This window comes from Apus apus, chromosome 1, assembly GCF_020740795.1.
Source record: "Apus apus isolate bApuApu2 chromosome 1, bApuApu2.pri.cur, whole genome shotgun sequence".
Taxonomy (NCBI): Eukaryota; Metazoa; Chordata; class Aves; order Apodiformes; family Apodidae; genus Apus; species Apus apus.
Window position 1 is genome coordinate 185,202,351 of NC_067282.1, and position 24,576 is coordinate 185,226,926.

General features: G+C 44.6%; 1 protein-coding gene across 3 annotated transcripts in view; it reads right to left on the reverse strand.

The window, feature by feature from the left end:
* TRABD (TraB domain containing) overlaps positions 1-11,313 on the reverse strand; it is a 36,252-nt gene extending 24,939 nt beyond the window's left edge. For 2 of the 3 annotated variants that reach the window (XM_051609054.1, XM_051609051.1), the window contains exons 1-2: positions 11,198-11,313; positions 1,009-1,071 (exon numbers count right to left, since the gene is read on the reverse strand). In XM_051609054.1, coding sequence (XP_051465014.1) covers positions 1,009-1,032 — 24 coding nt within the window. In that variant the 5' untranslated portion in view covers positions 1,033-1,071; positions 11,198-11,313. Of the gene's footprint in view, positions 1-1,008; positions 1,072-4,897; positions 4,934-11,197 lie in introns of those variants that run through there. The other variant, XM_051609052.1, reaches the window with a different exon arrangement.
* Between the last annotated feature and the right edge of the window lie 13,263 nt (positions 11,314-24,576).

Sequence of the window (24,576 nt, forward strand, 5' to 3'; positions counted from 1 at the left end):
ACAAAAGTGATTTCTTCTTGCATTCCATTATGCCAAACAGTAATTTTCAGATAATAAATCCTGGATGTCTTACCTTGGCCCCACTGAAGGTAAGGCAAAATTTATCACACATTTCACAGAGTAAGACCAAAAAGTACAACAGCTTTATAGTTCAAGGTTTAAAACATTCACAGGAACACATCATCCTTTCACTACAAAGCAAGTCCGTTCATTGACAAATGCAAACTGCAATTACACCACAAATTGCAATTACATTCACAAATCTAATTTAACACCAGCTTAGCTCGTGATCACAACATATGGCTTGATTCTACTGCTTGGATTTGTAACTGTAGTCACAAAAATATTTTGCAAAAATATGTCCATGTGTAACATATGGAATTAATCCTGTCACTGATGCTAGCTTTGTCATCATAACAACATTTCAGCATTGCAGTGAGAAAAGCACGCAGCACCACATTAAGAGTCTGACCAAAAGGACACAGGACGAGACATTCCTCTATCTCATAAGGAAAAAAAAATTCCTGAGTTTCACCTCTAACACCAGAAAAAGGTTTTGAGATACATGAATATGAAAGGAGCAAAGGACTAGAAAGGGCAGAAAAAGGCACCTCCTTTTAACATCACGTAGCCTATGTACATGTAAGATCATTAGTATACAACCAATTCGTGTTATTTACATAACATTTTTTCCTCCTCAAAGCTTAAGCACATAGGTTAGGCTATTTTCTGCAATTCCTCACCTGCAAGTAAGTACAAAATATCCTTTTTAGCTTTTGCAATCAGAAAGAAAGGGACCCTTAAAAAAAAAAAACACCTAAACGTGGCAAGGCACCCAGTCCCTCAACTCCTGTTCTAACGGGTTTCATACTGGTAGTCTCGACCCCTGACTTTGCAGACTACTGTGCAGGTCTTCCTTAAGAACGAATGGAAGAACCTGGCTGATTCAGTCTTGACCCTCCTTGGAATTCTACTGAGAAAAAAAAGATCTTCATCTCCAAGTCCTACCTCAGGCTGTTGCTCCTCTTGCATCCCTGCAGCGTAGGCTTATTTTCACCAAGCACAGAGGAACTGCAAGAAGTAAAAAGAATGGAAGAGAATTAAAATCTAAAGCACAGCCCAGAGTACTTGTTTAAGAAAGGTAAGGGGGGAAAAGGGAAGAAAGGGAAGAAAGGGGGGGGGGAAAAGGAACGAAGGAAGGAAGGAAGGAAGAAAGAAAGAATTGTCACTTTCGGGACAACAGAAGTGTCTCTAATAAAAGTTGAAGTAACAAAAGCAGCAAGCTGAAGATGCAGAAATGTGACCTTTTCAACTCTGCTGTTGGTAACAAGAACACCCAACAACCCCCCTCCCCCACCAGTAGGGCAAAACTAGCCTGTTTCAATCCAATTCTTGACTTGGCTCTAAATCCAGAGAGGATTCCTGTTTTCACATACACTGAGAATATCTTGATAAACAAGGGTGGATTTCACGGGAACTCAGAATTTGCTGTCTCAGATTCTGAAAAAAATATCCTTTTCCTCCAGATCATTCATAAATAATTTAAGATACAGGATGGCTATCAAAAGACAGTTTTTAGGAGTAATCTGTATTTATAGGACTTCACCCCTACAAGGAATAGAAAAGCATTCATGGTCTTAATATTCAACTAAAAGCACCACAGACATAGTTATCTGATCTGCATCATGTTATACATTTATAAACATTCCAGGGTCAGAACATCAGTAAGATCACGCCTGTATGAAAAAGACTTCCACAACACATGAGTTTACCCTTTGCTTTCTAGCGAGCTGTCTGCTTTCTAGCTTTCCTTAAAATACGTGTCTATAAAACAGAGTGTTGGCGGGCAGGGCGCAGCAGGCCAGTGTACTTCAGGCTGCTGGCACACCTCCCGCCAGGCCAGGCTGCGCGGGGAGATGGCAGCAATTCACACCTTCCCGTTGTCCACGGCTGGGTCAGCCAGTGAACCGGAGATCACAGCTGCAGGGAAGGCAAGAAAACAAGAGTGGCCAAGAGCCTGGCTCTGTACACTCCCTGGAGCAAAATCCCAACAAGTGCTCTGAGCAGGGAACAGCTACAGACACCGCTCCTGAGCTGAGAGGAAAGGATCTTGTTGAAACAAAAACTACACACTGCAAACAGTCCAAGAGGTTCATTAACAACCTACTTATTAAAGGCATGCGAGAAGTCAGCAAAGGCAATGTAAATACTCCACTGTTTTTCCTGCAATGCATAACATAAATTTAAAACCAAGACTGCACCTTCCCCTTTTCCAAGGAGTAAAGTCAATAAAACTTGAACATCAGAGTAAGCTGAAACAGCAGGTGAATACGAACAGCTTTTTTCTGCTTCAGCATTTCCATGATTTACATGTGCTGTGGACAGCCCTAAATGAGTGCAGCAGAAGGAAGCCTCTGTCCTGAGACCCTCAAGCAGGGTCATGCCAGCCCACTGATACTTCGGCCAGACAGGCTGGCCGGAGTTGTCTGGGTGTGTTGGGGCTTAAGTGAACCCAGCACCTCTTTTTATCCTGTCCTGTCTCTGACAGACTGGTTTAACTATTTTTTTCCCTTGCACAGTGAACCCGACTGGAGAGCAGGTTCAGGTTAAAACCCAAACTTTTCTCCCCCCTACCCTACCAAGGCATTTTTAGCTCAGATGAGCAAATAGCTGCAAGAACAACTGTGGCAACAAAACCAAAGGGATGGCAGGAAGTGGAGATGCTGAAACTAACTCAGCCCTCTGAGAAAATACTTATCCAACTACAGCAGTTAGGGGTGTACTCATACTATGATGCTCAGCCATGGGCTTGATTCTCATCGGCTTATATGCAAAATCCCACACTGTTTTTCTGCCAGTTAATCAGCTGGCCCTAAATACAAACAAAAGTTCTAAGCTTGGTTAAAGCCTGTTGGGGTTTGAAAATTTGTCTCTTAAAAATAGTAAACTGCAAGTTGCAGTTAAAGGATAGACTTCTATACAGAAGCATCGAGTGATGTTTTTCCACCAAGTGACCTTTCAGAAAACCTCACCCAATAGTGACAACGGGGTAAGTGATGTGTCTGATATTGGAGAGAGTGAGATATGAGTTTGCTCATGCTAATTAACACTGCTTTTCATCTGACCTGTATGACCTTCAGTGTGATTCCCAGCTCCACCGTAGCAGGTCTCCAGTCTCCGCAGGAAACCCACAGCAAACCACGATGGTCAGATGAAAAGTTGGTTGGCTGCATTGATAAACAGGTCTGCAACCGTTGTATTCTAGGAGATCTTGTTCTCAGATGCTTAGATCTGCTCAAGATCCACTGGAGGTGAAATTTTCCATACAGAAGACCTGCTCCTAGTTTTTTTTTAAATTTTTTTTTTCCTTATAACATGGCCAGGAATACACATTACTCAGAGAACATTAAGAGAACCTTCACAACTGGTGTCATCAGCAAACTAAAACTCCATTAAAAAACTGCTATGAAAATCTGCATGTGTTTAAACTCTTCCTTAGCATGAGAGATGACAGGCTCAAAATACATCAGCACCAGAATACAGACAAGGCTGGCTACTCAGCTAGCCAATGTGCTCATCAACAGCACAGGAAAAAGTACATACACTCTGGGAACTAGTCAATACCATAGACTCATCCTCATGGAAAAGATACCTAGCTCATCCACATGGAAAAGTTACCACCCCTGTACACCTATATATTCACATCCACAATACTTGAACTATTAATCCTGAAACTTCCAAGAGAGGACTAAACATACCTTGCTGTCACACAGATTAGGAACTGAAGCATATGAACCTGGATGCACCTCCTTCCACCATGTCCAACAGCAAGAAAAATAGTGCCTATTCACATAAAATCCTGGCAAGCATCTGGTTAACTGAAATGCAAGCTTTTCCAAATTCCTGAAGAGCTTGATTTTTCAACCTTGCAATTCCTTTTTATTTTTTAATAAAGTTCAGCTTCCTAAACAAAATGAGACTAGGTAACAAGGCTGAGCTAATTTTATTTGTCTGTGCTTGCTAACCCAGAGGTGAATTTTAAACAATGTTGGCTGGGAGGCAAGAGTTTCCCAGTCATTCTGAGGTGCAGTGCAGAGCACTGCTCCTCCAGGAAAAAAAGATTACTGAAGATTACAGGGGGTGGTGCATGTGAAAAAGAGGAGGTCAGCAGAACCTGCCGGGAAACAAAAAGAAATTCAACCCCAGGTTGTAAAGCCACAGGCAAAATCAGATGTCAGACAATTATTTATTGTGTCTAATAATATGTACACCACATCATCTCATAACCTCAAGTTTTTCTAATTACCATGAGACTTGGCATGAACATGTGAAACAAATCAAATCCCTCTCTTTCAGCTACTTCAAAGGACTGTGAGAGGCCCTCATGAGATAAATCACATACTGAAAATCTCAGAAATGACAGTGCATTTCTTTCAGACAAACTGGGAGATGCAGCTCCTAGACACTCAAAGATCAGAGATTAGAAAGTATTTATGTTCTCTCATTTGCCAGGAGACTGTCTTAATCTGGGATTAATTCCTCCTACTGAGAGTGCCACCAAGAAAACTCCTGGAGCCAGAAGAAACAACCAGTCTGACCTGGCGGCTCCTTATGACCCAGCAAAACTGGGTTCTGCCTCTGGGATTTTCCTGGAAGAACTCCTTGAGGATTTAATTCCCAATTCAATAATATTTTTCCTCAGGAAGTGGAATTCTTTTGCTTATTTCATCTTAGCTAGTCCTAGAGGGTTTGCCATTCACTGGGTGATTAAATATTGTTTATGTATACACGTATGAACAAATGAAACCCTTTCACCAATTCTTAAGAACAGGAAACCATATAGGATTTTTTGAGACCACCCAAAGAACTGCAAGGCTAGAATTTAGCCATTACTCACCTTACTGATAGGCACCAATTTCCTTTCAAGTTCTTCTTGTCACGACAGCACACACAGGGCAGGCCTTCCCACTGACAACAGCGCTGTGAAAAACGGTCTGTATTTTTTCCCCTACACTTTTGGGGATTATTCTCTTCCCCCCAACATCACAAGTTTGGAAAGGAAAGCACAGATAAGTGCAACATCTAGCATTGTTTATGCTGCACAGTGGCTGAAAAAGCAGAGTGAGAAAGACTTCCTTGCCATGTAATTTCACATCAGTTCTCCAGCTTTCCTAATATAAAACAGCTTCAGCAGAGCTTCCTTCCTCTTTGTGCGAAATCTGCTGGTGAACTACTGGCTCATTTTTCATATTGGGTAGTCTTACCTGACCAGAGTGTTTCAGTTCTAGCTGCACATTTAGGTATCTGAAACTCTCTTAACTCACAGTCTTGAGGAGGCAAGAGGTCCACTCACAAGTCAGCAGTTCTAGCTAGTCAAATTACAGACTCTAAACCATGAGCTACCATTAAACAACAACTGCCCTGTCTAATCAGAAGTATGGAATTTCTTCCTTTATTGTCTTGCCTCAGTTTGCTTCCTCCAGTGATTCAATGGAATTAATAAAAAAGCATTTTTAAAAACCTGCATGCTCCTACCTATAAATAACCTAATCAGCTACTCTAAAAAAAATTTTTTTACCATGTTTTCTTCCTTCTGAGCTATATAGAAATTCAGAAGCAGCATTTATTTCCTCAACATATTGGCATTGCAACAGGGAAAAAAGTTCTCTGTAGTCTTGCAATCGCTCAGTATTTTTTATGCTCTGCACACATGTCAGAATAACTAGTGAGAAACTAAGCTCAAACCAGAACAGAGCCATCAAACTACCACAACTTGTTCCACCTTTTATTGAAAAGGAAAGTAAACAATTTTTATGTTTGATCCACCCACATATCTAAAGATACGTATTACTGCTTTAGATAGTTACAATATTCACTAATATTGCAGAAGGTATCCAAATCTCTCAGTACTCAGGAGTATTAATCCTGCACCCTCTGAAATAGTATTACATGTACTTCCCTGTTTTACAAATGAGGAACTGAGATGTATGAATATATAAATACATCTACAAATCTGACCTCTGATAGCTAAATAAGTGGCTAGGAGGCTGCCGGAGCTTTCAAAGCATTTCCATTTTGCAGTTTGACTTGAATGCTGCTATTCATTAACAGGACCACATATTTTATGTCAACAGAAGAGTCATACCAATACCTTAGAAGATACAGAAACAACTCTTCTCCCACTGACAAACCACTTCACACATAACTTGCTGCCTGGAATACCTAACCAAGAACCTTCCATGCCTAACATTCAACCTACTAAGAATGCAAAAATCAAATCAACAAATACCCAGTTTATCTCAGCACTGTCCTCTGCAATGGAAGCAAAGTATTTAAGGTTGATGAGGCTTTATCAATGCTTACACACAGAAATCTTACAAACGTTTACAATCATCAGGCTCCAAATGGTGTCTCTTCTCTGTTGACAGACTGCTCATACTCAAAAGGATGCCTCAGTCGCATCCTGACTGCCAATTAATGCAATAGCCACAGAAATTGCAATGTATTTCAAAACCATCATCAAGGTGACCTACCCTACATATTGTATGTGTCTCTGACACAACCCACACCTTTGAAACTTCACTGAGCAACCGATTCTGTAAATGGCTGTAGATTGCAGCTTAGGTTTCTCATGACTCAGAAGTTCATAAATTTCAAAACACAGATATTTTACCCTCTGAGAATCAATCAGATGTTCCTGCAACATGAACTGTGCTGATGTTATGCAGCCTAAATTAAGGTAAATTGGAGGCAACATCCATTTGCATACTTTGGAACCTAAAAGATAAAAGTCACAGACACCTAAATTGATTTTGTTTGAAAGGTGATGTTGGAACATGAGAATATCTGGCCTGGGACACTGATGCACTGAAAAGATGTTTATCTTTACCAGTGGAAAAAAAGAAGGTATTCACATATGTTTTGTGTTTTTAGAAATTCTTGCTATTACACTGTCTAGGGCTACTAGACAAAATGAGTAAGAACAAGGCAAATCAGGCTGCTGATGCAGAGAATTGAGACCAAAACCTTACCATTTAAAGAGGCTGTAAAGAAAATGGTAAATTTAGAAACATGAAACAGATCAAAAAGACCAAAGTGACACAGCCCAAGTCTGGCCAGCCACTGAGTAACTCCCACTTAAAACTACATATGTACCCAAGATACTTTCCTATTTGATTTCCATATGAATTATGTGCATTCAGGGAAGATTTGGAACCAAGATAATTCTATTAGGGACTCCTGCATTCAGCAGATTGAGGTAAGATATCCACTCAGCACACCTCCTCCCTCCAGGCCATTCAAAACCGTGAACCAAGGGATACTTCTGACTCTGGGGAGCGTTCTGCAAACACTCCCCAGCAGAGCAACAGTGAGAGTAGAACTGGTGCACGCCCACTTTCTACGGAGTTCTACAAGAAGGAAAGTTTCTCCTGTATGTTCATTACCTACAAGCAGCCAGCAAAGGAGATGGGTAGGGAAGTTCTGCCATGGACCATGGACTAGTGGCTTGGAAGAAGTTTGACTGTGGTCCACAAAACTGATGCAGAAGTTAAATTCCACATATATTTTTAAGCCACGTGTCAATGGCTGGCTGCTGAGATACACAGAAGTTGGGTCTCAGGAGTACAGGTAGACACACACCTTCGTTTGCTTTGCTAAGGACACCTTTAAATGCAACCCTTAACCTTCATTTATTTTGCTAAGAACACCTTTAAATGCAATCCTTATGATGCTAAAATTGGATTTTTGTATGACAAAATAATTTTGCCCAGCTGTGAATCCCATAATGTATAAGTTTTCTTCTGCCTGCCCCTTCCATCCTAGTCTCCAAACACCAGCTGGGAACAAGATAATATATGCTTTTTCAAAATCATTAGGTGGTGACAAAAGCAGAAAGCATTGTTACATGACACGGGCCCACGAATTGACAACAAGCAAAGACACACAACGAACTCTGCTGTGGCAGGGAACTGAAGAAAGAGGGTCAGGTTTCAAGACAGACCTAAGAGAGACAAAGCCCCAGGAAAGGAAGCCAATTTCAGCCGCTGGCCCGAAAACAAAAGCCCCAGGTTAGCACTGATCCTCCAGTACTACAGACATACACACTAACCAGGAGATAAGTCTTGTTTGCAACTCCATCCAGCTGTTGCACCATTCATTTCATATGTAAAGCACCCTGTGCCTGACAATCTCTGTAGTTAGAATCTTTTGAGGAAATATCTTTTTTATCTCCATCCTATTTTCATCTTCTGCCCTCCAAAGAAATTGGAAAATCCCTCAGCAATTCCTGATCCTGGTTCCTCACACATATGCCTTCTTCATCGGCTACCCTGTAACTGGCTGCCTTACTGTCCTTCCAGAGGGCTGCCAGTTGTGCAACATGAGATCCACATCATACCGAGTGAGGAAAGATCAGGATGCCCAGATGTCCTGCACAGGTGACCGGAGACCTTTTTTTCAACCTCATCAGCACTCGTGTTGCTGTTTAGCTGTGGTGTGGGCCCCTGCTCCCTCTCAGAGGCGTGCACACCCTTCCTGCACAGAGACACAAACCTCTCCACACACGTGCACAACGTTGCACTGTCCGTGCAGACAAAGTTATTTTGCAGACAGCCTGCAGGGCTTAACCACTGGAAACGCAAACTCCTGGAGCTCCACTGTAGTCTCTCCTGCAGCTTGATATGCCCTGTCATCAGAACACTCAGGTTCTTCTATGTGGAGATGCTAAGTCTCCGTATCCTTCAGTGGCTTCAATCAAACTGCATAAGCGAAAGAGGGAGGGAGAAGAAGAAAACTGCACTTTTTTTTTAAAAAAAAAAAAAGAAGTGGAAAGGAAGAAAGCTTGTCACTGAGTACACGTATGTTTTCATACAAATCTATAAATTGCTGTTAATATTAGAGTTATATGCCCCTAAGTAATTTTGCAAGCAGGGAAAAAAAAGACAACACTCCCATTTCTAGGGTTTTTAAGTTCAAATGCAGAACAGTATTAACTAACATGTCCACAGCATCTCAAACTTCAGTGACCATTTACAACAACCTTCAACAGTTGAAGGCCTGACCTCCGAAACTATTCACATTGGGAACCCATTTGCAAATACCTATCTAGTAACAACCACTACCACCAGAATTTATTGGGAAGATCTAGTACTAAATCATCTATGACAGACAACCGGTGCTGCGAACCAGTGTGGACTTTCCCTGGCAGTACAAGGAGAGCTACAGAACCCCTCCTTCCTACTAGCACTGGCTGGCAAAGTGCATGCTGCAGTATCTCTTCATTCAGACAGCTTTAGTTACACACCACTCCCATTAAATCTGGGACACACTTATCTCTGGCCTGCTCTTATTTTTTCACTTTCTAAGACTGCCTCAAACATCTTTCTTTACTTTTCCCAATTAGAAAATTAGGAAAAAGATTTTAGTTTCTGAAAAGTACTATTTTACAAAAAAAAAAAAACAAACACCACCAAAACCAATCTAGTGACTCCCCGACGGATACCACTGCTTTATTCACAGCTGTGCTGGCAGCAGCCGCAAGGCTTCGTCATATTTAGCATATGGAAGAAAGAATGCGCTGAAAAATACAGCTCTCCTAGCACTGAATTAAACAATGTCTGAGTCTTCAGCTAAGACACAGGAGTGCCAGACACTGTGACGCTGATAAATTTACAATCAGCAACTCAAGTTACAGAAACTTGAAAGCCTACTGAAAGCCACAAACAGCAGGCCACAAACTAAAGCCACAGCCACAACCCAGTTATCTTCAATTAATAAGCTCCTTTAGCTTACAGTACCTAAATTTATGTGTTTTGTCCCTACTGCTTAAGGTCTAAGGTCCCCTGCTAAAATAGAGCTGGGAAACCCTGAAATCTGTTTGGTTTGGATTTTTTTTCGTTACTCTGTTAGCTTTCCAAGAACACGTGCATTGATGACCTGAACACCGATACATGCCTCTACAAAATAGGTGAGGCCGTTCCAGGCACCACTGATACTTCTCAGAACCACTACTCAGCACTACCCCTCATGCAAAGTAGCACCTAACTTTTAAAAACTCATCCTCTCTGTTTTCCATCCCAGCAGCACCCACTCAGCAGCTGCAACTTTCTGCCAAGTTTTAAAAAATAAACACATTCTCACTCTTCCTGAAAGCTAGCAAAAAATAAAACCTTTCGTTGTATGGATACCAGCGTACAGGATCATCAATACATGTACTTGCACCAAGAGAAAAGCACAGGTTATCCCTGGGACACGAGTTCTTTTCAAGACCTGGGCTAATCAGAACTATTTTCAGGGGTGAATTCAAAACGCTGATTTCGCTGTTTATTGCATACGATGCACAATATGGACAGTTTGAAAGAGTCACAGCTGTTTAGAGACCAAAAAAAAAAAGAGAAAGAAAAACCGTGAGTCTGCTTTTCTCTTCTCCAGCTCACCGTCACAACTAAACCCACAAACGAATCCCACGTTTTTGTCACGAAACACCTAGAAAACGTAACCCGGCCCGGGGCGCCCTGCCCACCCCACGCTGCCACCTGCTCCAACCCCCAGGCCAGGAACAGCCACAGCGGGGGAGCGGACAGGGGAAGCCGCCGCTGCAGCCACACTGGGCTCGGGGGCCTTAAAACCACCCCCAAAGGGCGCGATTCCTCAAGTTTTGTGCCCGGCAGGGCGGGCCTCCTCGCTGGCTCCGGCGGGGCGGGGACGGGCAGCGGCCTCCGGGCCTCCCCTTCCCCTTCCCCTTCCCCTCCGCCGCAGCGAGGCCGCGCAGCCGCTCGCCCCCGCCCCAAGCGGGCCCCTCAGCCCCGCCGCCCGGAGGGTCACCGGCGGGGCAGCGCGGCCCCGGCTGCCCTTCCCCGCGGGCGCAAGGCCCGGGGAACGCGGGGAGCGGGCCGCCCGGCCCCGCCGCCTTCCCGCCCGAGCGCGGCGCTGCCGCCGGTACCTCCGGGCCGGCCGCCTGGAAGAGCAAGGCCGGGTGCCGGCGAGGGGGCAGGCGGCGAGGGGAGCGGCGGCCGAGCCGCTCACAGCCGCCTCCCCTCCCGCGGGGCAGCGGGAGAAACGCGGCAGCCCCTGCTCCCCCTCGGGCAAACCCGCCCGGGCTCGGCCCCAACATGGCAGCGCCCCCCGGCCCGGCAGGGAGCGGGAGCCGCGGGAGCCGCGGCCGCCCCCCCCAGCCCCCGCCGCTCGCCACGCTCACCTGCCTGGGTCGGCGGGTCCCGCCGCTGTCCGGGGCGCTGCGGGAGGCGGTGTCGGCAGCTCCGGAGCCGGGGCACGCCGGCCAGACAGCACGCTGCATTAGTCATTCATACCGCGGGGCGGGGCGGCAGCGCTGGGCAGCCTGGGCCTGGTAGTCCCGCGGCCCCGCCGCGGCCCCGCCCGCCGGCCCCGCCCGCCGGCCCAGCGCACTACAGCTCCCAGGGGCCCCCGCGGCCCCGCCCTGCGCAGAGCCGCTCCCCGGCAGCAGCGTGGCGGGGCTGTGCGTGCGGGGCTGTGCGGGCCGGGACTGTGCGTGCGGGGCTGTGCGGGCCAGAGCTGTACGTGGCGGGGCTGTGCGGGCCGGGGCTGTGCGGGGCCAGGGGCCAGGGGCGGCTTCCTCTCCGTGCCGTCCTGCTGCGGGCCGCTGCTGTGCCGTCCGCCCGCTTTCTCTCTTCCCGTGGACGTTTCCTCTTCTGCTAGAAACAGTTCATGTTTCACCCACGAAACCTGCAAAGTCCATACGGCACCATCTGTTTAAGCGCAAGCGGCATTTAATGGTACTTCACATTAGTAGTCTGACACATACAAATATTTTATTGGTCAAGAAAGGTGTGTTAAAGAGTTGGTTATAGCTAGTGATCATTTTCTGAAATGTTCTCTATCCCTTTTCCTGCTCCTCTTGCTCTGATTCTGCTGGGTCACAGCTCAGTGACAGTATGGCTGAAACAGCTGTTCAGTCTGAGCACGCTATCTAAAAACAGTTTCACTAGAACAGATTTGAGGTGCATTTTCTGATCTTATTGCATATTTTACTTTACAGACACACTCTAGCCAAGGTTTAGGATTGAGCTGAGCTCTGGAAGTACATGGTATGTAGAAACCAAGTACAGACATGTCGAGGCAGTTGGGAATTTCACTTCCCGTTTGGTTTAATAATAGTTTCAACTTGCTGTAAAAGCACATTGATGCATGAACATTCTAAAAACCACGTAATCAGGTAAAGGTGTAAGCTCTGCAGACCTTCTCTTCTGGGGAAAAAAAAAGCCATCCAGTGTCTGACATAAGGAAAAAAAATTAACTTTGGGCATTTTAATCTAGTACACAGACTGCAGAGTGATATAAAATATCTTTTTTTCTTTCTTTCTTTTTTCTCCTCCCCCTCCCCCCAACTGGTAGGTGAAGGCCACTGAGAAAGATGGGAGACTGTACTGGAGAAGAGTAAATTGGTGGCTGCTTTTGGGGATTAAGCCAGATGGCTTTCTTGGCATCTGAGGATACTCTCAGTACTGCTGTTTCCAGATGCAGCTGGTCCCCAATGACCATAGCAGCCTGCTTCTGCATCTGTTTCTAATCTCACCTCTTCCAAGCATCAGCCTTACCCAGCCACAGGCTTCCCGTGGCACGGGATCCTGGAGGGCTGTCATGTGCTGGGTAGCAGGTATAACACTGTGTGGCACTGGCTGAGCAGCATGTGACAGGGGCCCCGGTCCTGCTGCTCTGCAACCTGAATATTGTCACTCTAGTGTCCTTTATGCAGCCATTCATATATTTTATCCTCTTTTACTCAGATGTGCTCAACTATCTGTGTGTGGCAGGCCTGCACTCAAGCCGTGGTTATTTGCAGCACAATGTGTTTGGTTCAAGCTGTTCCTCCTGAGTGATAGTTCAGGTTTTTCTTGAGCTGCAGCTCCTCCTGCAACACCCCTGCTGGTGTCTTGTGCAAACCTTGTGAGCCCCTTGATAGCCTACAGACACGTTGCCAAGCTTCTCACTGCTTCAGCTGCAAAGGTTCAATGATTTTTGGTCAGAGCTGGGGATCATGGCCTTAGCCTGCAGGAAAGACCTCACCTGATCTGGTTGGCAAGCCCTCTGCTTGTGGGAATACTGTGAACCTCGCTATCCTGTTTTTCCTTTAGCTCACGATGCTGCACCCTGATTGTGTCAGCAGTGTTGGTGCTTTTGCATAGGGTTACTTCAGGCAGTGTTTCCTTTGCTGGCTCAGCAACACCGAACACGCCTTTGCAAGGGGCAAGGTAAGATGCAGGTCTCTGCTGACACGAGACAGTGGGGCTGCAGGTTCTGCCTCTGCTACCTCACCCTGGTCTGTGGTGCACAACAGTTCTGGAAGTGGAGAGTGAGCACTGACACTGAGGGAAGTTTATCAAACCACAAAGCCCTTGGCATTTCCAGGTCAGGCAATCCCAGGGGTGCAGGGCTCTGCAGCTCTGCCAGCAGCAGATGTGCTGCTATCAACAGAAGCACCCACTTGGCAGGAACGTGCCAGAGATCCCACTGGCAGCTGTGGTGTCACCGGCAGAGTGTGCATGATGGCAAATTGTGCTCTGATCCATATTTGCAGAGGCTTGTGGTAATTGAATGCCTCATTAATTAGCAATTGCAAGATGGGTCACTGGTGTCTGCTAAGTGGCCTTGTGTAACACAGAAATCCTGTTCGTAGTTGTTTTTAATACTTGGTATATCTTCTTTAAATGTCACCGTTGACGTGGAATTGTTTTTAGGTCAATGGGAGCTGCCAGGATTGAAGAGAGGGCTTGGCAGGTGATTCATGGTTTTCTTCAGTGTTTCAACTCCAAATGATTTTTTTAAAATTTTATTTTTTACTGAAACTAAGCCTCCCCAACTAGTTAACAGCCACAACATGGTATTTCTGAGGTAATTTCATTGTGTAGAGGGTCAGAAAAGTTCCTTATGCACATGACACTGCTCTTAGGCATAGGTGCTTCCAAGATGGGATAGGGGCAGGGAGGGGAGCTAAGTGCACTTTAGCTTGCCCTGTGTTTCCTTCTATCCTTACCTCCCTCCTTCCTGCCCTTGTTCTTCCATCCATCCCTTCCTCTTTCTCTTTTTCATTCTTTTTCTTGACAAGTTATTTTTACATAAGGTTTCTTAGGAACTGATAGCAGTGATGGTGACATTAGCTAGAGTTGTTCCATTGTCTTCAGTGATCTTTGGTTTGTAGAAATAGAAATCCAGTGTGACATTTGAATCAACCCCTGGACAGATTGCCAGGGAAGTCATCAGTCCTGGACAGGCATATGCCTGTCCCTGTCTCAACAGGTTCTTAAGAACTTGCACTAACAAGGGATTCACCGCCACCATGCAAAACAACCTTACCATTTAAAACCTTGAGCGGTACAAGATCCTTCACCACACCTCTAGTTTCGAGCACACGAGCACAGTGGCGGTGGCACGGCTGCCGCAGGAGCTTCCCGTGTCCCACAGGGATACAGATGGGAGCGTTTCATGGCGAGCTGGGGTGGCAGTGGAAAACACGGCCAGAAACAAACTTGGTGGACTTTGCCAACCCTTAACTTCATGATTGCCGAGTAATCCCAACTTCAGGAGCTGTGTGCTGTATTTGTGTTACCTGCTTCACTTCAGAGATTTATGAACTATAAAGCTCGAGATCTTAAAAATGCTTATGTGATAATGCAGGTGATTCTGTCCCTCCGTCCCATTCCTGTCACCTGTGGTGACTGGTGGTTGCCTGGTACCCGTTCTTCCAGTCAGCGGCTGACAGAACAGAGGTTTGTGGAGCTGCCTGCCTTTCTTCTCCTCCCCCGCAGCCTGAAATGGACGTTCCGTCCGTTCGGAAAGAAAAGCGCAGGGTCGGGGAAGGGTCGGGAAGGGTCGGGGCTGCCCCGGGGCGGGCCCGCCAGGCGCGGGGCTGCGCGCGGGGCTGTGTCGCCCTCTGGCGGCCGTTCCCGCCAGCGCCGCAGCCGCGGGTGCGTCCCGCCCCGACCTGCCCCGATCCCGCCCCGACCTGCCCCGATCCCGCCCCGACCTGCCCCGACCTGCCCCGAACCCGTCCCGTCCTGCCCCGACCTGCCCCGAACCCGTCCCGTCCTGCCCCGACCTGTCCCGACCTGCCCTGGCCCTGCCCCGACCCTGCGGTTTTCTTCCCGAACGGAGGGACCGTCCATTTCAGGCTGCGGAGGAGGAGAAGAAAGGCAGAATGAGTAGTAGCTCTGCAGAATACATTTTACCGACTTCCCTGGAAAGGAGATAGGTCTGTGTCATTTCAGTCTCAGTCACTGCATTTTTTTGGTACCATTCTGAAAAAAGCATCCTTCGGCCAGCTCTAATATTCTGCTTTCCCTAAGGTCAGGAGTATTTATGTTGCTCCAAAATAGCATCATCTAAACTTCATACAATGTGCTGAGAGGGAAGTTGGAGTGCAGTTCTGCTGTGACCAGAAGTCATATTGCTCCTTGCCCAGGCAGCCGGGCAGGGCAGGGCAGGGATTGCCGAAAGATTGCCAGCCAGACCGACCCAGTGCCCTCCGTGTTACCAGTGGGAAGGCTACGCGTTACAGCAGCACTGGGAAGATCTCAGAATTATTCCTTCAGCACTGCTTTGAGGGCTGTGAGCTGCTGCACCTGGCAAGTACTCTAGCTCTAACAAATCTGATTTGGAAAACCAGAACAACCAAACCTCACACTGGACTAACTCAGCTGCCTCTGAACTTTACAGCATACCGTTAAAATTTGCATGATGCTTGGGATCACTCCATCACAAACTATTGCTGGAAGGGGAGCTCTGGGAACTCCGACTGCTGTGAGCAATGCTTTGCAATCTCCCCCAAGCCCAGCCCCAGCTGCTGTGCTGGAGAGAGCAGCGTGGGTGCAGGCAGGCGTGCAGCCTGCAGCGTGCCTCTGCAGGAGGTGGTGGTGATGCCAGAGGGGGTGGAAAGGCTACAGCCCCCTTGTTCTTCCACCACATTGTCCTCTTCCTCTCCCCCTTTCCTCGCACAGCACAACGCTGGCACTCGAAGTAGCTGTGAGTAACACAGCTTGGGTAGCAGAAGCTGTGTCAGCACAGGGCTGTTTTCGGGACCGTTTGTGTGGGAGGCGCAGGGAGTGAGCACCACGGCATTGCTGTGACAGCGAGATGGATGTGAGAGGCACGTTCTGGGCTTTCCTCATCCAGGGAGAAGGATCGCGCGGGAGGCAAATCAGAGCTTGAGCTCCTCTACAGGAAGGGCTAGAAAAGAAGGCAAACCAGAGATGTGCCCCTGTGAGGGAGCCTGGGATTGCACAAATTAATCTTTCTGTTCACCAGAGGAAACCAGAAGTCCTGCAGCAGAGCCTAACATCTGTAGGTTCTGTAAGACAAGGAGAGACAATGGAGCTATTATATATGGTCTTGTACCTGCACAGGAACAAATAAATCACACAGTGGTGTCTTTAACTGACATCAGGCTGGATTAGAGCTACAGACTGGAAAAGTCTGGGCTAAAGCCAGTTTGCAATCCTTAACACAACTAGTTTGCCTCCAATTTGAAAGCTGTATGGCATTATGGGAGACTTTGGGTGTAATGCCTATAAATAAATAATCAAATGAGTTGCAGATAAAGGCTGGGTTACAAGCACTGAAAATCACTGCTGATGTCAATGCCAGATGTGGACACAAGAAATTAAAGGACGGTGGGTCCAGAGCCTTGGGTTAGAGTTGTGTAGATAACCCTGGCTTAGCAAGTGGACTTTTCTGCTAAATTCCTTCTTCTCACAAGCCTTGGGGCATACAGAAAGACTAACAGTTTGTCCTACAACAAATCGAGATGGGGATTGAAAGAGCAGGGTGCTGCCCAGGGGATTGTTCAAAGGGAACAGTGAACTGATTTGGAGTAGGTGGTGCAGTGGCTTCCCCACCCACAATGTCCACGTGGGAATGAGTCAAAGTGCTGTGATCAACTTGCCTGCTCATCAGCTCCCCTATTTGCATGAGCTCTAAGATTCTTTATGTGTAGATGTGTTCTTTAAAGGACAAGTCTGGCACAACTAAGTTCCCGGCAAAGTTCTGTCACCCGGCAGGGGCTCCAGGAGCTGGCTGTGAGTGGACTAAAGCTGAAGAGCATAAATACCACTAACATCCTATTTCCTTCAACTGTGTCATTTGATTAAAAAAATAATAATTAATCCAGACACATGATAACAGTCCCTTTATTACAAATATATAGAAATACTGATTCACAAATCCCAGCTGCTTTTGCCTTTGTAGATTAGATTGAAAAAGTGCTTAGTTCCTCAAAGCTCCCATCATAATGCTTTTCTCCTGAAAAATATTAAGTCTCTAATAAAATAATTCGGCTGCCTTAGTATTACCTTGTGTTTATGTACACGTTTTAGTAGCAGGAATAGTTGTACAATGCAGAATCAGAACCTAAAATCCAAAGTTATACCTATTGCATATCAGAATATTTTATTACCTCCTATGGATTTGAGTCAAAACGTCAGTTCCAGTGCCTGATTCCTCTAGTAGACCTTGAAATGAGGAGGTGCAAGCTCCAAGAAAATAAAAAAAAACAAACTTGTTTAAATTTGCTGCAGAAAATCCTGGGGCATACACCTAAGGATAAAAGTGAAGAGAAGGAAGAAGACATCTTCAAGAAAGAGAAATGCTCCTTATTTGCTGTGTTGAGCTTACGCTGAAGTGGTGAAACAAGGGATCTTGAACATGCTTATGATCATAGAATCCTAGAATCATAGAATCCTAGGGGTTGGAAGGGACCTCGAAAGATCATCTAGTCCAACCCCCCTGCCAGAGCAGGGTCACCTAGAGTACATCACACAGGAAGGCATCCAGGCGGGACAGAATTTCACTTTTAAGCCAAATGCTTTCTGAGAAGGTCAGGAACTTACTGAGGAAACAAGGGCAACAATTTTGAAAAGGAAAGCTAGGGAAAAGAAGAGGTAAAAAACACTTTATGGTCACAATGGACAGCCTTTTTCCACCTGCACCCCCATCTCCTGCTGAGTCCAGTTTGCAACTTTTCTGGTCGTGAAGTAAGTACCAACTGAGGAGTGTGGGATCCATATTTACATAATGATAAATATTTGTAATTCACCATCATAATTTTTATTACTACTTCATTAAACCTATTCTGTTCATTGTTTTTTTTCCAACCATAAAGTCTCTCTCTCCCTTATTCTCCTTTCTGTCTTCCCCTGGACCGTAGTGGGGGAAAACAGAGAGCATCTGTCCCTCTTGGGACAGCCAAAACAGTTATTAGCTAAAACCATTACATCCATCTGAAAAAATTAATAGTCCCTAGCCAGGTTACTGCCTAAATTTGCTGCTCTTCTTGGGAAAACAAAACTAAACTACAACAGGATAAAAGTGTGTGATACCTATGCCTTGGGCATCATCCAAAAGAAATATTTTTAAAGCAATGTTCACAGGTGACACATCAGAGTTAACCATGTCTTGTAACCATACTAATAAACATATTGACCTCAGGCTCCTGTGCAGGACCAGCCCTTGGGGCCTATGAATCGGTGTGAAACCCCATTGTAACCCCTAAGCAAAGTGTCCTTTGCATCCCAAAAGCCCTGCCTGAGAGGATGGAGACAAGGATGATAGCCTACATATGGCCTATGGCCATGCACAATGACTGAGATAAGGATGGAGGGCAGAGGGGGTGGAGGTCCTCTCCAGGTGCTCAGTCTTATGACTCAAACACGCTTGCTCATTCTTGCGAAACAAGGAAATGCCTTACCAAAGATGATGGAGAGTGGCCTAGCAATGACCTCTGCCAGCTCCCTCAGCACCCGCGCGTGTATTCCATCCGGACCCATCGATTTTTGGATGTCCAGATTGTTTAGCTGATCCCTAACCCAATCCTCATCTACCAAAGCAAACTCTTCCTTCATCCTGACTTCTTCTGGGGCTTTAGGCATCTGGGGCTCCTTGGGAGAGTCTGCAGCAGTGAAGACAGAGGCAAAGAAGGCATTCAGTACCTCTGCCTTCTTTATATCCTCTGTCACCAGGGCACCCACCTCATTCAGCAGGGGGCCTATATTGCCTCTAGCGTTAGTTCAATCTGCAGTGTGTTTGAAGAAGCCCTTTCTGTTGTCTTTGACTTCCCTAGCAAGGTTTAGTTCTGAGGAGACCTTAGCTTTCCTTATTGCCTCCCTACATCCTCTGACAACAGTCCTATACTCCTCCCAAGTGGCCAGCCCCTCCTTGCATGATCTATAGATTCTCTTTAAAAACACATTAAAAGTTCCCCCCTCTCTAAAAGTATGCCCCCCCAAAAAAAACCCAAAAAAACACACACAAAAAACAAACAAACAAACAAACAAAACCATATTCAGGAGTCCTTCCTTTAAGAAACTCCAGGAAAAATGGACTTCTGTAATTCTTATGTTCAGCGTAATCTTGATTAATGCTTTATGGGATACAGGCAAGTTATATAATTTAATGAATAGTGCAATAGGCATTTTTCAAATAAAATAATAGTAAGAGTGTTTAAGACTTTACCAACATAAGAAAGCTAGATAAGATTCTTCATACCCAAAAGTATCAGAGAAGACAGGCAGGCTGACAAATTACTGCCCTAATTAAGGCAGTGATGCCAGCATGTTGTGTTGTTTGCACACAGACTGTTTCCTTAAATAAGTCTTTCCTGACCTTTACAGCAGGTTAAAAGTGATGTTTGCTTGAGGACAGCACACTCCATGTGAGCAATTCAAGGAAGCTGTAAAAGTCCATGGATCCAGACCCCAAGGCTTGGAAAATCCTCTGGTCCTCTAATGTTGTGTTATAGAAATGCCCTAACCATTCACCTCGGCAAGGACACAGGTTCCAATGATCCCAGGATAACAGTCTGTGCCCCATGGCATTCTTTAACCAGTCCACAGAGAGTGTGTGGTCACCTTGTCCTCTACCTGTGATGGCATTGTCTGTCAAAACCTGGAAACACAGCAGAGATAAAGAAGATACGTGTGCAGGTGTGAATCGTACCTACCTTTTTATTGAATTTCAGTTTTCTGCTAGATGCTTCAGCTGTGGCAAATATCCATGGCATTTCCCAATTCCTGACCCAGGGACCCTGAAAGCATGAAGCTTGTTTGCAGCTAAATAATCCTTTTCCCCACTAACCTTGTGCCAAGCACCAGTAGGATGCAAGGGACTCCTGGTAGATATTTGTTGAGATATATAGTCTTACAGGCAATATATTGAACACCTCTGTGTATCAGGCTGTGTACATAATAATTTTAATATAGTCAGCAATGCCAGATGTTAATTCTATAAAGCTACACTTTAAATATTACAAAACAGTCTACTGTCCATTGATAAATGTATCACAATAATATTACATGGTGTACTCTGGTCTATTGTATGCATCCACAAGAGGAACAGTGTTGTCCCTTACACCACTACCCTGCATCAGCATTTGTGTACTGGAAGCCCCCAGTGTTGTGGTAAAATTAGACAGAGAGGTGGTTGTCCTATGCTGCATGACTCCCTAATTTACCCTGATTTATTTTGTTTTGGATTGGCTAGTCCACAATTAGTATAATGCATTTCTTTAAGATAAGATAGGAAAAGAAAACAGGGTTTTAGGAAGCAAGGCTTTAATTTTCAAAACCAGCAAAGGTGATACAAAATTATACCAACCAAGCAAAAACTGGAATGGATTTTTGCTACTGCAACTCTTCAAAATCTCACTTATGTATGGAAATCTGTATTGATAAGTGTAGGTAAGTATTACAAGAATGATGACTTGATAAGTACACTTAACTGCTGTCAATATGCACATTACCTAGATCAAAATACGTGTAAGAGTTTATACCCTCAGCTCTTAATACAACAAGTGGAAATTCAGAATTAATAGTAACATATTAAAATATTTTTAATCAAGCATAAAACTTGGCAATGTTTAGCCTTGTCTTGTCTTCCCATTGCACCCTGAAATGAAAAGCCTAAGGACCTACTTCTCTTTTAATTCCTCCGACATGGTATTTTGGCAGTCTTTCCTACCTGTCTAGCCTATGTTCAGCACATAATGATTTCCTGTAGGGTAACAGGAAAGTGCATTTAATTTTTCTTGAGAGACTTGCTCAAGGCATGGATCATATTATCCTCTGTAGCTACGGGGAAACTACAGCTAAAATGAATGTTTTTGCTTTATTTTAAGGTTAAAAAACACATTAAAAGTAAATCATTAATCCAAAGGAGTACTGATTGTTGCTATTAATAGTAAAGTAGCTGATCAATAATAGAGATTGTATTCCTGAGGTCCTAAAATAAACTCAGTGTGAAAAGAACAGCACTCATGCTACTGCTGCTGGGGAAGTACATTCCAAGGAGCAGGGCTGGGTTCTGCCTGAGGACTGTACTTGCTGCAGGCAGAGTCTCCTGCTCAGCTGTGCCAGCCAGGACTCCCACCCCAAGGCTGCTCCGCTCTGCTCAGGCTGCGTCCCTCGGTCTCGCTGAAAGGGCAGAAGCAGTTTATCCAATATTTCCTCTTGGATCAAGTGTTTGCAAAGGGGCCAAGAGTAGGTGGTATTTTATCATCTATTCATTCTCCCTGAAGGGAACTGCAGCTAGAAGTGAGTTGCGTTATGGAACGCTAACACGATCACTTCTCAGAGTTAATGGGAAGATCAAGGTGAAATTCTCTCTTCCTCCAAGTCCTGGACTTGGACCACACTCATGATGCACAGCACTAGGAGACTGTAAAACTATGACTTCTGCTCCATTTGATTCAATTTAGAATAAATATATCATTCAGTTTTACATAAAAATAATTTCACTTCAATTTAGATAACTTTCCTCACACTGAACAACTGCTTTTCCTGTTAGCAGTTCTATTGAAAAAGCAAAGGAAAGCACTCTTGTGAACACTAAACTACTACTGCTTTTTTGAAGCTACTCGTGCTTCCCATATTTTTACAGTGAAGCTTCAAGTTACCTTATCTTGCCCTCTTGTCTGTGCTGCCACTTCTTGTAGCCGGAGATACTTGTAGCCAGAGCTACCTTAAATAGCCATGAACTGGGGACTAAAAACGTATCAAGTTTCCTAGAGAAGCCATGAAGAATCCTTGCATTGTTTTTCTCTCCATTATGGGCTGATTGGAAATAGTCACTTAAGAATTGCAAGTGCAAACTCAGGCCAAAAAAATCACACAAAGTGGAGATGGAAAACTGCATTAAAATCATCATGCCTCTGCCAGGGAAGACATGTAACATTTATGGCATGCCCAGACCAAAACAGTGAAGAAAGAGGAAAATTCATGCTTCAAGCAAACTGCTTTTCCTTGCCAAATAGTAATGCAAAGTGCTGCCTAATAAGCTATGTCCTGTCACCCACATACCTTTCCAATGCTTTGTTTGGCAGGCTTCTTCCTGCCACTGAGTGCCAGTTTTGTCTAAGATACAATAGTTCATTTTCCAAGGTCAGTCTGACTTATTTTTTGGTAACCACTCCTTGATAATTGGTATTGCTGCTCTCACTAGTGGGTTAGGCACTTCTGAATCCTCCCTTCTTATGGTATTGCCATGATACTTTGCTTTCCAAAATGACATGTAAAGGAATATCACTTCTCCTTCATGAAACTGTCAGCTTGCATATCACATGCAGTACCACGGACATGTATTTACTAGTTTCATGAGATTCTGTAACAGTTCTCTTAATAAGGTGCAAACATATTGTATGATTCTGCCAATGCCTGAGAAATTGAGCCATTCTAGTAAGATTATTTTTCAGACACTGATTTTGTTCACTATTGATGGCTTAATGTACACTAAAGGAGCCCAGTCCCAGCCCCTTAATTACCCAAACAGTTCCAGTAGCACAGTTTATGAGAATAGACAGAATTTGGCCCCATATACCCATTTCACCCTGGTTAAAAAAAGGAACAATGTTGATATTGTCTGGCATCTTCTAACACTAAACACTTAACATGATTTCTGGAGGAAGTTCAGCATTTACTTGCCAGTGAAATCAATAGTTTTTGTTCGCCAAATACTTCACAACAGCACTGATTGATCATAAAACATCTTTACAGAGATACTTTTAGATTTCTGTACCCTTTGCACCATGCTTCATCTCTGACACATGCTGGAGGAATCTGGGTCACAACAAATTTGCCCATATGCCCTGTATTTTATCTGCTCCTGTCTGGCACAATGCATCCCAAGATACCTGTACAAGCCTGTTCTAAAGCTATCTTGCCTAGCTGCTTTCACTGTAATGAAGGGCAAAGGTAAAAAAAAGCACCACTTACTGTTGTTCTCTTTGGCGCTTTTTAGAGGTGTTGAAGCCAAATGTGGCTTCAAATCTAAGACAGTATCCAGAGAGAGCATACACAGGTTTGTCCTGTGAAAAGAGGCTGTAGCGCCTCATTAGCACTGTCCCCAACATAGCTGGTCTAGACCTTTCTCCTGTGGGGTTCAGCTGTCTGCAATACAAGACCTAGTTCTGATGGCACTAGCCCCGAGAAACTTCTGAGAAAGTTGCTCCATCGTGAGAAAGTACACTGAGTCATGAGAGATAAGAAAGGCAAAACAGCAGCAGGTGGTTTTGAGATGTTGGTTAGCAGTTCAAGGATTCAAAAGGAAAAAAACCCACTGCTATGAAAAGGTGCAAAATCCTAAAAGAAAAAAAAAAAAATATATGGTTGGAAGATGGCAATGACACCACGAACTTCTTCCCACATGGCTGACAACTGCCTGGCCAGTAGAAACTTGCTTCTTCAGAAGAAACATAACTTAAATCATCCCTTCAGAGCATCCCAACAGTGTAGTTCATGTAAGTGTGAAATGGTGAAAAACACCACCTTTCAGCCATTGGTTATGAAATTCACTACCTGCAGACCTCTACTTTGTCTTTGCCATGAGCTTTTGTACTTGACTGTGCATATTAGTCATATGATTTAGTACTAAAATGGGTGATATAATGCAATGTACTTCTAGAGCATGGAAATCATAATTCCTAAATCATCTTGATACAAAGACTTGGAAAGCTTCTAAGAAGATCTGAGAATCAAAGGAACTAGCTCAGACTTGATCTATCAACAAACTGAAGAAGAGCTTTATTTTGTTAAAAGGCAAAAGAAGAGAATCTGTGAAATTCAGGAATGATAACAGCCTCCTGCAAATTAAATTGTTAAAGCCTCTAACGAAGAACAGATGATGTTTCAATGATGATTATGCTATATTAATGCTTTGACAACTAGTTTCTGGTTGTGTATTAAACAGATGTGTTAAAATGTGATACATAAAGAATCTATTTTCCTGCCACGATTCTGTAACAGAAAGAAACCAACAAAATGTTTATCTCAAACTTCCACAGAAAAATTACCATAGGAACACAATTACACTTCAGAATTCAGTCTCAAAGGAGTTTGATAAAGATGTGAACAGCAGGTTACTCTGATTTTTTTGTATGACTATTACGTACACAAACTAGAACCCTAAATTTTACTCAAAGTTGTTATCAGTGGAAATTCAAACAAGGGTAGTATAGTAAGATAAGGAAATACGGGGGGGGGGGAAGGACTGACAGATTGAAGTGCACAGTGATACAGTAAACCGAACGGGTTAAAGATCTTTCACCAAATAATGAAACTT